General features: G+C 58.5%; 1 protein-coding gene across 5 annotated transcripts in view; it reads right to left on the reverse strand.

Annotated features, from left to right (window-relative positions):
- Positions 1-4618: 4618 nt before the first annotated feature.
- PIK3R5 (phosphoinositide-3-kinase regulatory subunit 5) overlaps positions 4619-16599 on the reverse strand; it is a 71047-nt gene continuing 59066 nt past the window's right edge. For 4 of the 5 annotated variants that reach the window (XM_045490392.1, XM_045490393.1, XM_045490395.1 and 1 more), the window contains exons 6-19: positions 15965-16034; positions 13158-13332; positions 12580-12733; positions 11935-12018; positions 10934-11657; positions 10669-10819; positions 10297-10404; positions 9973-10101; positions 9764-9857; positions 9594-9670; positions 7316-7409; positions 7158-7240; positions 6606-6718; positions 4619-6490 (exon numbers count right to left, since the gene is read on the reverse strand). In XM_045490392.1, the coding sequence (XP_045346348.1) occupies positions 6343-6490; positions 6606-6718; positions 7158-7240; positions 7316-7409; positions 9594-9670; positions 9764-9857; positions 9973-10101; positions 10297-10404; positions 10669-10819; positions 10934-11657; positions 11935-12018; positions 12580-12733; positions 13158-13332; positions 15965-16034 (2204 nt within the window). In that variant the 3' untranslated portion in view covers positions 4619-6342. The remainder of the gene's footprint in view (positions 6491-6605; positions 6719-7157; positions 7241-7315; positions 7410-9593; positions 9671-9763; positions 9858-9972; positions 10102-10296; positions 10405-10668; positions 10820-10933; positions 11658-11934; positions 12019-12579; positions 12734-13157; positions 13333-15964; positions 16035-16599) is intronic. The other variant, XM_045490396.1, reaches the window with a different exon arrangement.

Genomic DNA, 16599 nt, shown 5'->3' on the forward strand with positions numbered 1-16599 from the left:
GGCTTCCATGTTGGAAGCGCCAGAGCTCCTCCAAAATTCCATTACAATGAAGCCAACCCTCTGGGATATCTGCCTAAACTTAATTTTTCTGGGCCTCAGACACGAGCGGCTTGGGGGAGTAGCATAGCTTAGTGGTTAAGAGCAGGGACTCTGGGGCCCGTGGACGTGGGCTTGAAGCCTGGCTTCCCCTTTCCCGGGTCTCTGTGACCTTGGGCAAGTTCCTTAACTTCTCTGTCTAGTTTCTTCCTCTGTAAAATGGATATAATAGTACCCACCTCATGGGGCTGTTGGGAGACAGAAGCTTGGTAACAGAAGCACGTAGGGGTGCCTGAGTGGCTTCATCCGTTAAGCGTCTTACTTTCGGCTCAGGTCATGATCTCGCGGTTTGGGAGTTTGAGCCCCGCGTCTGGCTCTGTGCTGACAGCTGGGAGCCTGGAACCTGCTTCAGATTTTGTGTCTCCCTCTCTCTCTCTGCTCCTCCCCCACTCGCGCTCTGTCTCCCTCTCTCTCTCAAAAATAAACATTAAAAAAAAAAAAGTATGTAACGCACATGGGTAGTGCTTGGCGGGTATACATACAGTAAGTGCTATAAAGTGTTGACTGATAGGGGCGCCTGGGTGGCTCGCTCAGTCGGTTAAGCGTCCGACTTCGGCTCAGGTCATGATCTCACGGTCCGTGAGTTCGAGCCCTGCGTGGGACTCTGTGCTGACAGCTCGGAGCCCGGAGCCTGCTTCAGATTCTGTCTCTCTCTCTCTCTCTGCCCCTCCCCCACTTGCTCTCTCTCTCTCTCCCCCTTAAAAATAAATATTAAAAAATATTAAAAAAAAAAAGTGTTCGCTGATACCTCCCTTTGTGCTCACTTGACATCCAGTGGTGATTTCCGGGCCAGATTGCAATGACCGCGAGGCTGGGCCTTCCTGCCCTAAATTTCTGCGAGTCCCCTGAACGGGAACTGTTTCTTCCCACTCGCCCTGTGCCAGAGGCACACGTGTGGTCACAGTCGCCTTTCCAGGGACCACACGCTCAGGGCTGCTGGGTGTTATGGACTGAATGTTTGTGTCCACCCAAAATTCGTGTGTTGACCCTCCAACGTGACGGTCATCAGGAGGTGGGGACTTTCGGAGGTAATTGGGGTTGGAGGACGTCGTAAGGAGGGTGGAGCCCCAGCGTCCCAAGGGGAGGAAGAGACACTAGACAGGCAGAGGCACCGTGGGAAGCTGAACGTGTGCAAAGCGGGAAGTGGGCTCTCACCAGACACGGAATCTGCCAGCACCTTGACCTTGGATGTCACAGCCTCCAGACTGGGAGAAATGAGTGTCTGTTGTTTAACCGGCCCCACTCTATGGGCGGCCTGAGCAGCCTGAGACACAGGGGGACTGTGTTGTGGTCTGAGCCAGGATGCAGGTGCACCTGCTTCAAGGAACAGAGAAATAAAGTGGCACGGGTAGGGGACAGTCTGGCACCTGCCTGTCTCTGCCCCCAGAGGGATGGGGAGGACACCCTCTTCCAGGAGAGCCGGCTTCCTTTACCCTGATTTTACTGGGGGGGGGGGGGTTGAGGCCATAGAGGCATTCAGAGATGGGAAGGGAGAGAGAAGCCCCCAGTACTGGACCCCAGAGCTCTCAGTCTTTCAGTAATAAATAAATGTTAAAAAAAAAAAAAAAAAAAAAACACAAAAAAACTAAACTAAACTAAATGATTGAGCAACTGTGCTCCTTGGTGTTTACCCAAAGGAGCTGAAAACATATGTCCACACAAAACTAGCACATAAATGTTTACATCAGCTTTATTCATAATTGCCAAACATTGGCATCAACCAAGATGTCCTCCAGACTGTGAGTAAAGAAATGAACTTGGGTGCATCAATAAAATGGAATATTATTTGGCAACAAAAGGAAATGCGCTGTGAAGCCATGAAAAGACAAGGAGGAACCTTAAATCCATATTGCTAAGTGAATGAAACCAATCTGAAAAGGCTGGTGATGGTACGGTTCCAACTATACGATATTCTGAAATATGTATGAAGTATGGAGGCAGCAAAAAAAAAAAAAAAAAATTGGTTGCCAGTGTAATTAAGAAAAGAATGGTTTGGGGGGGTGCCTCGATGGCTCAGTTGGTTAAGCGCCCAACTCTTGGTTTCAGCTCTGGTCATGATCTGACCAGGTTTCGTGAGTTTGGACCCCGTGTCGGGCTCTGTGGTGGCAGCACGTTGCCTGCTTAGGATTCTCTCTCTCCCTCTCTCTATGCCCTTTTCCTACTTGCACTGTCTCTGTCTCTCAAAATAAATAAATAAACTTTAAAAATTAAAAAAAGAATGGTTTCAATTTCTTTAACCTATATTTGCCTACCTGGGAAATCCATTTCTTTCACAGTGGTATGTCTGAGAAACTTCTCCATCTTATCCAAATCGCCAAATTTATTGGTCAATGTATAGTATCCTTTCATTATATTTTTAGCGTGCATAGGATCTGTAGAGACGTCCTCTTTTTCACGCGCAATATTGCTGATTTGTTCGCTAGAGCCTTATCCACTAGCACGTTGCTTTTCTAATTCATAGATCTCTGCTTTTACACTTCCTTTTTCCTACTTTAGGATTTATACCTTTCTTTCTGTATCTTCTTGAGATGAAGATACTCCCTTTGGTTTCAATCACTTGAAATTTGATACTCTACTTGTGCTTGAAATAATGTGAGTTCTGTTGCTGGGCGGTATCCTATTTCAACAAGATCAAATGTGTTAATCGTGTTGTCCAGATCCTGTGTATCTCTATTCTTTCTTGTCTGTTTTTCTTAAGCCACTGAGAGAAGTGTGACAAAATCCTTCATTATGGTTGTGGAGGCATTAATTCCGTCAATTTTTGCTTTACAGTTTACGTTGATGTTATTGCATGCATACAGATTTATGATCATGATAACTTTGTTGGATTGACTTTTTGACCTTTATAAACTGTTCCTCTTCATTATTTTTTAAAATGCTTCTTGCTGTAAAATCTTCGTCTGACATTAGAATAACATCACCCTTTTGATCTTTTGCTTTCAGACTTTGTGTTCGTATACTTAACATGTGTCTCTTGTGAGCAGCGTATAATTTAAAAAAAAACATCGAACAAGTCTAGATTGAATTTTTTCCAGCATTTTAAAGATGTCATTTCATTGTCTTCTGGCTTCCAATGTTTCTGTTGAGAAGGGAGCTGTTTGTTGATCCTTTGAAGATAAAATATACCCCCCCACTGCTGCCTTTGGTTGTCTTTAAGATTCTCACATTACCGGGGCGCCTGGGTGGCGCAGTCGGTTAAGCGTCCGACTTCAGCCAGGTCACGATCTTGCGGTCCGTGAGTTCGAGCCCCGCGTCAGGCTCTGGGCTGATGGCTCAGAGCCTGGAGCCTGTTTCCGATTCTGTGTCTCCCACTCTCTCTCTGTCCCTCCCCCGTTCATGCTCTGTCTCTCTCTGTCCCCAAAATAAATAAACGTTAAAAAAAAATTTAAAAAAAAAAAAAAAAAAAAAAAGATTCTCACATTACCTTTTTCTTCCCCAGGAGTCTTACAATGAGGTGCCTGTGTGTTTCATGTGTGTGTGTGTTTGGGTTTTGTTTGCTTTTTGCTTTTTGCAAACTACACTCCAGGGGCACCTGGGTGGTTCAGGTGGTTAAGCACCCAACTTTGGCTCAGGTCACAATCTCACAAGTTTGTGGGTTCAAGCCCTGTGTCGGGCTCTGCCCTGACAGTGAGGAACCTGCTTGGGATCTCCTCTCTCCCTCTCTCTCCACTCACATTTTTCTTTCCCTCTCAAAATAAACTTAAAAAAAAATTGAAAAACCAAAACTCCAGCCTTTATGGGATTTCACCAGTTCTTTCGTTAACCTTTCTCTGTTTCTGGATCCAATCCAGGGTACCACATTGCATTTAGCGTTCAGGTTCCCTTTCTCCTTGCTCTAGGAGTTTCTCGGTCCTACCTTGTTTTCATGACCTCCTGGAAGGGTACTAGTCAGATTAGCCCACAGAGGAAGGTCCCGCAGTCTGGGTTTGTCTGGTATTCTCCTCGCGATTCGAATGGGGGCTATGGGACTTTGGAAAGAGTATCAGAAGCGAAGTCCTGGCCTCCAGATGGAGTGAGGGCTGCTGAGTTTATTGGGATCCCTGGGTTAATGGGTGTCGTGGATTTGGGCCGATTTAATTTGGGCAGCACAGACACCTCCCAGGCCGTTAGGGGAGCCCCACCTGGATCAAGGGATCCCTGGATGTCCCGTGGATGCGTGTTGGGTGTGTTAGGCGTGTTTCAGTGTTTGCAGTAGCTAGCTGGGCCAAACCTAGAGCATCTCATGGTTCCTTCTTCCTCCCTCCCCGGGGGTCGGGCTGCGAGCGTGATGCCTACGTATTCCTCCCAAATAACAGGTGTCTTCCCACGACCAGCGATGAGCTCACCTCCTTCCTCTCAGCAGGACGATGAGGCTTAGACGGAAGAGCGTCAGAGAAAATTACAGCACAAATACATTTTCTCCAGCTCCAAAAAGCTACAAGCAACAGCCCCCCAAGAAGCCTGATCGTTGCTGCCTGTGAAGCGGTTTATGCGAACGAAGCAAGTTAATCGTCGTGCGGCGAGAGAACCATGGGTCATCGCGTACAAGACTAACCACGTTTTATTCGAAAATAATATTAAACTGTCTTCATTCTTGGATATCTGTTTATCCTGTAGTAGAACTTGTTCATGCAACAACAAACTATCAAGGGTATACGGTCGGCTGCTCTCTGGAGCCTGGAACATGGACAGGTGGCTGGTTGGGGGCAGGTGGTGGGGGCGGGGGGGGGGGGGACAGCTCTGTTCACTTCCATCAGGCTGTCTTGGCTGGCATTTCAGGGGCTCCCGCGAGCCCACCAGCTTTGGAGCGGGTGAAGCAGGAGGAGGCAACGGAGGGGCTCTGGGCGGGATACAGTCACCTCCCTCCACCCCCACCGTCCAAATCCCGGTCCTCAGCCCTGCCCTCCACCCTATGACCCTAGCGCGCACTTGCTTCCTTCCAAACCGCTCCGACCTGGAGGCTTTAACATATTTGGCTCTCTCGTTCTGCCACCCTCTCCGCCCCCCCACCCCCTGCCCTGCCCCCAGCCAGGCACGAAGCCCCGAAGAGCCAGGCTCTTGATCTACCCGCTCTGGGATCTCGCCCAGGCACCAGAACGGTGCCCGTGAACCTTCTGGGCTGCAAGACTCCGCACATAATGTGCACCAGCCTGAGGAGTGACACGGGAGCGGGGGTCACGGGGTCCCATCTGGGAGAGAAGTCGGCAAAGGCTGGGGACTCCCATGCCACCCTCCTCTTGTCCCCACCAAGGTCGTTCCTCCTTCGGAGGGTAAAACTGACCCCTCCCCACCTCCTCAGTCTTGGTCCTGCTTCAATGATGAATCGGAAAGGCATGAATGAGGACTGTCCCAGGGGCCGTGAGAATGTCCCAGCGCCACACAAGGGGAGCCGGCGCCTAAGGGTGAGGCTGCTAATCTTTCCTGAGCACTGGCCATGAGCCAGCCACGGGCCAGGCACCTTGCGGACAATTTCTTTTCAACCCCCGAAGGTCGAAGGTCGTAGAGCCGAGGAGGTGGAGGCTGGAAGAGGCTAATTAACTTCCTTCTGGTCATTCAGCTAGAAGGTAATTGAGCTGCTCCTGAATCCGTGCCCGTCCTGTCCCCCCAGCTCTCAGACCCAGAAAGGGGCTCGCAAGAGAATGTCTTCTATGTCCTGACAGCAGGCAGGTAAAGGATTAGTGCTGTTTTTCAGAATACCCGGGGAATTTGCGTGCGTGTGTGTGTGTGTGCGTGTGTGTGAGAGAGAGAGAGAGAGAGAGAAGTGGGGGTGGGGTACTGAAGGTCTGGAAAGAAATTCTAATCCTCGTTTCTCCCACCTGAACCGCAGAGTAGAGGGGACTCTGAACCACAGATATAAAGGCTTCCCCAAGTCTTTGACAAAGTGAGGGGGGGCCTGGCCAACGTTGGGAGAGGAGGCCTAAACCACACCCCAGAGCACCAGAGGCTCAGATCTTTCCAGAAAGGATCTCAGACCACACTAGTGGCCGGTGCCTTTGGAGGTCAGCCCCTCCATCCCTCTCCTGTCTACGTGAGGGATCTGAGGGGCTGCGTGGCCAGCCGCGCCCTCCCTAATCCCTGCGTCCTTCCTAAACAGAGCCCCGAGGACCCAGAAACCGCCAAGCCCCTGCCAGCCGCAGGGACCCACAGCAGGACCCAATGCAACAGAGGGCCGTTCAGTTCCCCACAGGGAGCGAGACCCTCACGGCCGCCCCCCTTGCGTGGGGAGGGGCTCCCAGGAGGCTTCCCCGCCCGCTGGTGAGGGCCCCACTAAGGCAGAGCTCCGCTGAACGTCATGATTGGCAGGCAGAGGAGGGAGCAGAGGTCGGGCACGGCCTGGGCCGGCTGGTCGGGGGTCCTCTGGGGTTGGGGGCGGAGGCCGCTCTTCTCGGGCTTGTAGCAGGGCGAGACCTCACACCTGTGGGGCAGGCGGGAGGTAAGGGCAGCCCCCACCCCCGCATCCCTGCAGCTCCTTCCGGGGTCCCAGGGGGTGGTGCAGGAGTGCGCCCCTTCCCTGGACGCCCCCTTCCTACCGGACCACACTCTGCACGATCTTCCTCTCGTCCTGGTCCAGACACACCGCAAAGGAGCAGCCGTTGCAGCCGATGATCTGTATCTTGTCCACTTTGATCTGTGACGTGCTGATCTGGAAGCAAGGCCCCCGTCAGCCCCGATCGCCGGCCCTCTCGAACTCCAGCCCTCGGCAGCTCTGTCCCTCAGGCCTGTCCCCAAGCCCGGCAGCAGCTCTCAGGGGCTGACAGCCTCCATCAGGCCCTGCCTGCCTCCTCCCCGGCCTCCACCCTCCCCGAGTCTGGAAGAAACAAGCCCCGCCACCCTCCCCCCCCCCCCCCCCCCCCCCCGACAAAGCCCACTGCCCCCCTCGCGAGGCCTGGGGTCCCTGACACGGGAGCCTTTGCACGCAGACACGTCCTTCCCCAGGGCCCTCCTTCCTCCCCTGATACCCACGGAGTGCGCACCCCAAACCGCACCTCATCCATTCGCGCATGCGCACACCCTCAGGCACCTGCACACGCCCCGGGCCGTGGCCGCGGGCCGCATGGCCGCGAAGAGAGGGGTGCCCTTACCTGGTTGAAGCCCTTCTTGGACTTGGGGTTCTGCCTCTTCACCACTTCGGTCAGGTTTAGCGTCAGGGCCTCCATGCTGGAGTCTGAGGGGCAGGGGGCGGCTCAGGCCAGGCTCGGGGACCCGCCCCGCCGCCACCTGCACCCCGCCGCCCGCTCACCTAGCTCCTCCGGCTTCCGGCAGGCCTTGCTGAGGTTCACGGACGTGCACACCTTCTCCATGCTGCTCCAGCGGCTTCGGCCACTGATGGCCCCCTGGGAACACAGCGGGGCCGCACCCTCTCAGCCGGGGTCCCCCGGGGCCCGCTACCTGCTCTCGGAAGACGTGGCTCCAGACCCACCGGTGGCACGCGTTCACCCGAGTCTGCTAGCTCGCGCACCAAGAGCCGTCTGACCCCGTATAGACCTCGACGACTCCAAGAAGGAGCGTCAGGTGCCTGGCCCGGTCCACGGATCGGAGGGCTCCGGAGCTCAGAGCATCTCAAAGGGTTATCTCTGTGATGGCTGAGCCCCAAGGGAGGAGGAGAGGGGCCCACGGGCATGAGGCCCCGGCCAGAGCCAGGCTGGAACCCCCCCTCTTGGGGTCTGGGCGTCTCTTTCACCGGGACCTCCGCATTGCCAGATGCAAGTGTGTTTCTCAGTCCTCGGCTCCCCTGACCTCATAGGAGTGCCTGGCTGTGCTCACTGCTGTCTGCAGCCCCCGCCTCACCCACCTGCCCCTGGCCGAGGCCTGTCTGCCTGCCATCACACGGCCCGGGGCTCGGGGTGCCTCCTCCTGGCCCCCCACTCTCCGCCCCACTAGTCTCTCCAAGCACGAGCCTCCCGTGCTCCTTCCCCGAGGCCACCTACACACCCATCTCCCTCCTGCACCTGAGGCCAGGCCCACCCGTGCAACGGCACTTCTCACTTCCTCCTGTCTCTCAAGGGCGCCCAGACTCGACCTGCCCCCAACTCACGGCCTCCCCGCATCGGACCTGGGCCGCTTCTGGTCCCGGAACACTGAGAGCCAGGAGTTTGGGCCTCCCGTTTTCTGATCTGCCCCTACGCCCTGCTGCTCACAGAACCGACCGCCACCCCCATGCAGGCCACCCAACATTTCTTCCCGGACAACCAACTCTGGAGCCTCCTAACTGGCCTTCCCGCATCCCCTGCGGACCCCTCCAAACCGAGGGAGCTTCCAGACCTCAAATCTAATCATGGCACACATCCCCCAGCCGCACCTCCAACTTGAGCCCCTTCAAAGGGTGTCCACGGCTCTTGGGACAAGGACAAATATCAAGGCCCTTGGTATTGTGGCCCTGCCAGCTCCTTTAGCCTCACCCATGCACCGGGTGCTCTGCTCTGGCCCCTCTGGCCTGCCTCAGTGCCCTGTGATGACATGTTCCCTCTCACCACAGGACCTTTGCACATGCCGTTCTCTCTGCCTGGAGAGCATATCCCTCTCTTCTTAGCCTAATTAACTAACTCCTCATTTTCTTTCCAGTGCTGACTCAATGTCCCTTCTCAGGGAAGCCTTGTGTAGCCTTCCTGACCAGGTTGAATGATCCTCTTAAAGGTTCTCAGGGGACCGTGAACCTCTCCTTCACCTGTCACAGTTGTAATTATGTATCATGTGGGATCATCTAAGCAATGTCTACCGCTCCCTCTAGACTTGTGAGCACTTGATGACTCTTGGGAATCCCCCGGTCTGGGGCATGGGAGGTATTCCCCCAACACCCAACACGCAGTGCTCCGTGAGTAGTCAGTCCTTCCTGCCCGCTTCCCTGGCCGCCACACGTAAGCCGCCTCAGCATCATTGTCCCATCAACCCTTTTACCGCCTTGTCACCCCTCACCGCTCTTTGATACTCTCCTGGCCACTTCTGTTGTTTCCTGTCCTGCTCCTCCAGGAAAGTCGCAGAGAAGGCCTAGCCTTCTCTGCTCACCACTGTCTCCCCTCCCCAGCAGAGCTCAGCATGAGTAGGGGCTAAATGAGTATCTTTCGAATGGCGAAAGGAAAGAAAGAAGGAAGGAAAGAGGGTGGGGGGGGGTGTCCCCACTTTGAGGTCAAGGTTCTCGTGGCCTGTACCCCGGGTGTGATGCTCAGAGACCCATGCCACCCCTCCCACCTGCACCCCACAAATCCTATGGTTCCCTTCTGACACGGGTCCCAGCTCCCACACACCCCGCGGGGCACCCCAGCCCTGCAGACCCTCGGCTCTCCCTCTGGACACTGCACCCTTGCCCCTCTCACCCTCGGCCCTGCAGCTGGGAGCTGCCCAGCACATCTGGGGGGTGGGGGCGGGGGGTGGGGGGAGAGAACCCTGGAGGGGAGAAGGATGTCCACCCCCTCCCTCCCCTTCTCCCCGCTGAAAGCCTGGGGCCCAGGAACACAGGGGGCTGCCTCTGGGTGAGGCAGGAGCAGACCCCAGCGGGCCCGGGCCCCCAGCACCGGCCTCACCTTGCTGTAAATAATCTGTAGTGTTAGAGGGATGGCCTCCCGGTCCCCATCGATGCCCAGGCGCTTGCTGCCAGGACCTGTGACACACAGACAGCCTGTCACTCCCTCTCGTCTCGGGGGGGGCCCCTCGCCGGCCCCGTGTCCCCCCCTGGGGCCCAGGCGGCACCCACCCGAAGCCTTGATGGCACGTGTGGCGGCAGAGTGACCCAGCTCCAGGGAGTGGAGGAAGATCTCTGTCATCTTCTCCCCGGTGACGAAGGTCAGCTGCGGAGGGCGCGGGCGGCATCAGAGGGCAGCCCCCGCCGCCCTCGGCTCGAGGCCGCGGGCTGCAAGGGCAGGGGGCGGGGCGGGGGCGCCGGCGTCGGGGGGCGGGGCTCACCTCGGTCTGATAGACCTGCAGCAACACGGGCCGGGCGGCGAAACGGCAGTAGTAGAGCAGCATGTCCGCCAGGATGGGCAGCTGGGCGGAGGAGCCGTCCAGGGGCCGGGACTCAGCCTTCAGAGACTGCTGCGGGTGGGGGGCGGAGCCAGAGTGGCAGGTGGCCGGCAGGACAGAATGCTCGGGATGGGGGGGGGGGGACACCCACAGCCCAGCCTCCGTCCCACCCTTCCCGCTCAATTCCAAGGACCTCCTGGTCCTCCCTGGAGGCTCCAGGCTGGATCCCCCCCCCCCCCCCCCCCCCGCCCCGCGGGGGCCACCGACCTGGCACAGGACCTCCGGCGGCAGGTGCATGAGACCGAGCACGTTGCGCTCGTACCAGGGGTCGAGCATGCCGAGGTAGTGGGAGATATCATTGGTGCTCTCCAGCTCCTGGGGGAGGGTCCAGGGTCAGTCCCTGCGCCACAGCCCTGCGCACCCTCCGCGGCCCCAAGCGGAGCCTCCCCCCACCGGCCCCCGAGAGAAGTCTAACAGCTTTTAGTCTACGTCACGCTGCCAAGGGCCGCCCCCAAGCGCAGGGCAGGGGCCGCTCCTGGGAGCCAGGCTCGCGCAGAACGAGGTGCCCCTCGAGGCCCAGGCGATGGATGGCGCCCACTCTGCGCCCCCACGGCGCGTGGCGCGGGGCTGGGGACGTACTGCAGGGCTGGGTTGCCTGGGGGAGTCCGCGGGGAGTGGGGGCGTCTGGCTCGCAGGGCTGGGGCAGGCGCCGGAGCCCCGCTTGACGGGCACGTAGAAGAACTGGAGTTTGAACAACCGCGTGAGGAGGGGGCGGTTGTTCTCCAGCCGCCTGGCAGAGGAAGAAGGTGGTAAGAAGCGGGGACGCTAAGGGCCCTAAGCCCGCAGCCCGGCCCCCCCCCCCACCTCCCCGCCCCGGCGCCCGCACCCCCGCCCCCGCTCTCACCGCAGATTGCTGTAGGCCCGAGCCACCTTCCCCGAAATCCGATCGGAGCCGAAGACCACGACGCGGAGCGTGGACGCCTTGGGGTCCTCATCCCCGCTCAGGAAGGGGCGCCGGCGCTGGTGGCGGGAGGCGGGGGCCAGGAGCCAGCTGGGCAGCTGGGCGCTGAGCTTGGGCTGCGGCAGAGAGCGGGAGCGCTGGGGCCGGGAGGCCGGCGGCGGCGGGGCCGCGCCGTCCAGGGGGCCGCAGAGGCTCCCCGCCCGCCGCAGGGGCAGGGCTGTGTCCGCGCCGCCCTCCGTGCCCCGGGAGTCCCGCCGCAGCACCAGCTGGCTCGTGCTCTTGAACAGTTTATAGATCCTGTTGAACTTCTGCCCCGGCCGGCGGTGGAGCCGGCGCCCCTGGCCGCCAGGCCTCTTGGGCCACTCCGAGGAGGAGCTGTCCTCGCTGTCCTCCACGTAGCCGCTGTCCACGCCGTCCGAGAGGCCTGACACGAAGGAGGTCAGCAGCTGGCGGGACAGGGTGGGCCCTGAGGCCTGGGACGAGGCAAGGGACAGGGTGGAGTCGTGGAAGACGGCGGAGCTGGTGGAGAGCAGGGAGTCCCTCTGGGCGCAACGCCCTTCCGTTTCCAAGTCGTCGTCGTCGTCGTCGTCCTCCTCCTCCTCCTCGTCCCCCAGGATCCCTGGCTGGAGCAGCTCCTGTTCTTGGAGCAGGATTTCCTGCAGGACGTCTGCAAGGGGAGGCACCGTCTGGGTGTCTGGGCCCTTGCAAGCCCTCTCGCACACCCTGGGGACGGGCGACAGGCTCAGGCCGACTCGCCCGGAGGAGAAGAGGGCGGAAGGGGGGGGGGTTAAAGGCCAGCAGCCCGGGACTTCAGCGCTTCGCCCTGCTCTGCTCAGCTGGCGGGGCCCGGGGGGAAGCGGGTGCACAGATCCGGGAACAGGAAGCGCCCTGGCCGCTTTGGGGGACGGGAGCAGGCACGGCGAGGGCCCCAACCAGGGGCTCACCGAAGCTGTCCTGGTTCCAGTTGTAGGTGTGGCACCTGGCCACCGGGATGGGGATGGTGCAGAGTTTGCCGGGTTTGGCCGTGTCTGTAACGACAGGGGGACAGGCGGTGAGGGCTGCAAGGGTCTCAGACAAGACGCCAGCACGGGCCACACGAGACTCAGTGGGAAGCTGGGACACCTGGCTCGCAGCCCGAGGACCCTCCGTTCAAGCAGCCCAGGTAGGTGCCAGGCCTTTTTACAGGCTGTGCGGATGCGGTCAACTCAGCCTCCGAGCCTCCCCTGACAGGGCCCGAACAGGAGCACGAGGGCACTGTCTCCTCGGGCATGGGTGACGGAAGACCGCGTCCCTTCTCCTGGAAGGGGCGGAGCTGCAGAAAGGATGTTTTCTAGGCTCCTTGGGGGGGAGGCGTGGCCTCCAAAGGGACCCGTGAGGACTGCATCCTTCTGCGTGATCTCTGGTGGGAAAACGAAGCCGCCCGCCCCCAGGTAGCACTCTCTTTCTCTCTTGCCACGGCCGGCCAGCCCTAACACCAGGGTAACGACAGCCGGGGGTCCCCGAAGGACTGTGTGGAGCAGACCCACTGGCCGGCTGGGATGCTCACTTGGCCGTGGGGAAGACGCGCCCCGCTCTCCCAAGAGCCTCACCTAAGACACCAGGGAAGCCGGCTTTCTCTCCCACCGCCTGCAGCTTGGTCCTGAGCCACTGCCGGGCCTCGGCCGCGTCCCCGATGCTGGACGCCAGCTCCTGTGCCTCCGCGGTCTCCGTGAAGATGTCTTCCAGCTCGGCCAGGCTCTTGGACTGAAACCCCAGGGGCAGACGGGCTTGCTGCCGAACCGTGGCTCACCGGCCCCACTCCTCCAGGTCCTGGGGTCTCGCCGACGGCAGCACCCACCGGTCTCCTCCCTGCCTTGTCACCCACCTGCACTCACAGCTGGCCAGGGAGCCGGGCCTCCTGCCCGGGGCCCCTCTTCTCGGGACACGGGCGCCAGAGAAAGGCCCAGACCAGGGCCAGAGCACCGCCAACTTGGAGGGGGGGGGGCGGGGAGTGCTAGTCCCGAGCTCATCGCTGCGGCCCAGAGAGGGGAAGGGGCCGGGCTGGCCCAGGTGGGGGAGGCTGGCGTACCCGGGAGACGGCAGCACCGGGACAGAGCCAGAGAGGGACTCTGCTCTGATGGGAGGGGGGAGTGATGCTAAATAAACCCCAGGGGCCCCGGGCACATACCTGCAGCCTGCAGTGCAGGCCTGGGAGGTCGCAGTGGGCCCCGAAGGTGGCCTGGAAGGCGTGAAGGAGCAGCGTGGTGTAGGCGCTGTGGGGCGAGTGGCCGGGTGCACTCAGCCTGTTGGCCACGGCGAGGAACTCGGCCTGAACCTCCACCGGGTTCAACAACAGCACGGTGCTGGGGACACAGAGACGGGGCTGTGGGGAGGGCAGCACAGCCACACACCTCACGTCTGGCGGTCCTCGGAACTCGCCCGGCAGGGCCTGCGGCCAGGAGCCGGGCCGGGGGCTCAAGGGTCTCAGTTCCGAGGGGAAAGCTTACGGTCTGCTTTTGATAGTTTGCAGCCAGTATTTTCAAAGACCCTTTGCAAGTGGAACTTCTTTTTGAACTTGGGAGAGCCACCTCCCAGGGTCTCACGGGGATGGGACGGGAGCGTGTACCCAGCCACCTGTGCGTGTCCCGTCGCCGGACCCTGGGCTCCGAGCCGGCATTTACGTCATGGAAAATCTCAGCCACGCCCAAGCGAACCCCCAAGGTGTCACTCAGTTAACAGTTAGCCGCAGGTGACTGCTCTCACTTCACCCGCACCGACCGCCCGCCGCTGCATTTTCTCCAAGTGTGTTGGAGCCATCCCGGTTGTCCCAGCTGTAGATGTTTCAGGATGGCCTGTCCGCACGGCTCCCGTCCTCACTGGCCTGCGCGGTGTTTAAACCCGGCGCAGAGAAGCAGGTGCCGTCGGGACCGGGCTCTGCCAGAGCACCCATCGTGCAAGGGGGAAACTAATGTCGGTTTCTCTGTTTGTAAGGAGAAGGGGGCAGGCCTGCATGAGTGACTGGGCCACCCTCCTTCACTGAGTGCTTGATCACTCCTTCCAGAGACCCGTGCTGAGTCCTCGGACGGGACCAGCCGGGCACGTGCTCTCTCCGCCCTCTTGTTCCCTCCTGCCGACGGCGAGACCACCACTCTGTTCTAAGCTCCTCCTGCTAACCTCTTTGGGCCCCAGATCTGACAAATCCCTTTCTCCAGGGGCCGATGTGACACTTGGACATCATAGTATGCTTTACTTCCCGCAATGCCTGGAGCTCGGTAAGTGCAGAGGGGTTGGTGATCAGCCCTGGGGTAAGCGTTGTTTACTCACGACACGGAAGCATTTTTGTATCCTCTCTGCCTCTCCCAAAGCCTGCCTCGGGCTTGTTTTGTTTGTTTTTATTAGGAGGAACTCATAAGTGTTTGCTCTACGGTGTGAATGTGTAGCGAGCCCCTGGCGCTGTGAGAGGGCCGGGGTCTCTGGGCTCTCGAGCATTCGGGTGAAACGGCAGCCACATGCTTGGCCGGCCGGGACCCATGAGTGGATAATGGAATCATTCTGGGGGATCACAATCACAGCTGCCTTTTAAATAAAATAGAATAGACTGAGACACAGCCCATCCTAGGGGGTAGGGGTGAGTTTCACTCTTTAACATTTATTTATTTTTGAGACAGAGAGAGACAGAGCATGAACGGGGGAGGAGCAGAGGGAGAGGGAGACACAGAATCGGAAGCAGGCTCCAGGCTCTGAGCCATCAGCCCAGAGCCTGACATGGGGCTCGAACTCACGGACCGCGAGATCGTGACCTGAGCCAAAGTCGGACGCTCAGCCGACTGAGTCACCCAGGCGCCTCGTGAGTTTCACTTTTTAAAGCTTGTTTCAGCGTGTGTGTGTGTGTGTACAGCAGGCTTTCATATAAAATGCATTTTTTAAGGGGCGCCCAGCTGGCTCGGTTGGTGGAGCACGGCACTCTTGATCTCAGGGTTTTGAGTTCGAGCCCCACGTTGGGTGTGGAGATGACTTAAAAAAATAAATTAATTAAAAAAATAAATAAGGGGCGCCTGGGTGGCGCAGTCGGTTAAGTGTCCGACTTCAGCCAGGTCACGATCTCGCGCTCCGTGAGTTCGAGCCCCGCGTCAGGCTCTGGGCTGATGGCTCAGAGCCTGGAGCCTGTTTCCAATTCTGTGTCTCCCTCTCTCTCTGCCCCTCCCCCGTTCATGCTCTGTCTCTCTCTGTCCCAAAAATAAATAAACGTTGAAAAAAAAAAAATAAATAAAAATAAATAAATAAATAAATAAATTTTAAAAATGCATTTTTTTAATTGTAGGTCCTAGTCAAAATGGTTTGGAAAATGCTATTTATTAATTTTTTTTAAAGTGTATTTATTTTGAGAGAGAGAGAGAGAGACAGAGACAGAATCCCAAGCAGGCTCCGTGCTGTCAGTGCAGAGCCCAACGTGGGGCTCGAACTCTTGGAACCGTGAGATCATGGCCTGAGCCGAGATCAAGAGTCAGACACTTGACCGACTGAGCCACCCAGGCGCCCCGGAAAATGCTGTTTTAGTAACAGGCGGAAATACATCGTAGAAAGCTCGTGGGCTTTTGAGTAGGACCGAGGTTTAAATCCTGGCTCAGACACTCAGTAGCTGTGTGACCTTCGGGAAGTCACTTGGCCTCTCTGACCTCCAGTTTCCTCATCTGAAAACGGGGGGTAGAGCGAGGTTATCCTTGCCCTGTACCTGGCATGATCGATGCGGGTGGTTTTTAATGTTTGTTTCGTTTTTAAGTCTCAGAGCCGTTTAGCAATCTGAGGAAAGCCTCTCAGCCCAGAGAAACAAACCTATGTACCAAACGTCACCAGCTATCCCAAGGGGTTCCTCGTCCTCTTGAAGGCTTTGCTGGTGGCTGGGGATTTGGGGGTGCAGTGATGGAGGGAAAGCCAGATGCACGGGGGGGGGTGGCATGGGTGTGGGAATGTGGGACCCCCCTCGAGAGCACTCACACGGTAGAAGTGCGGTGACTCCTGATGGACAGGCCCTGCTCGGCCCTCACCAGCCGCTGGTAGGAGATTCCTGTTGCCAAAACAAACGAGCGTCAGTAGGTTTATCGTGCCTCGCTGTGACCCCGCACTGGCCAAGGAGGTCGGGGGCCTGGGGACGAGACTCAGGCCCCGTGCAGATCCACTCCTCTGAGACGGTGGGCACAGGGCCCGAGGCTGCGAGGCGGCTGGCCTGCTGTCACCTAGGAGTTCTCTGGCCATCTGGAGGCACGGGGGCCCTCCCAAGGGTGTGCGGGCCCCCAGCTGGGTCTCCAACGGCCCTCCACGCCCCTGCCTGGCTTCCCACGGGCTCTTAGGACAGCTGGGTCTCCCTGACCCTGTCCCTCCCAGGCTGGGTCCTGTCCCTGCCCCTGGCCACAACACCCCCACCCCCAAGCCTTTCTCTCCAGCCTCATCTGCCTCGGCAGCCCAAAGTCTCTCCTTTTCTCCTGCGACCTGACCCAGGTCCGCGGCTGGAAAACAGAGCCTTGACAGTAAGGATTCGGTTGTGTATCCACCACGGTAAGGTTAAACAACACTGGCCCTCCTCACCGACAAGGGCACCAGAAGCAGGGGCTGGGATTCAGGGGGGCAGGCAG

Source organism: Leopardus geoffroyi, chromosome E1 (genome assembly GCF_018350155.1).
Source record: "Leopardus geoffroyi isolate Oge1 chromosome E1, O.geoffroyi_Oge1_pat1.0, whole genome shotgun sequence".
Classification (NCBI taxonomy): Eukaryota; Metazoa; Chordata; class Mammalia; order Carnivora; family Felidae; genus Leopardus; species Leopardus geoffroyi.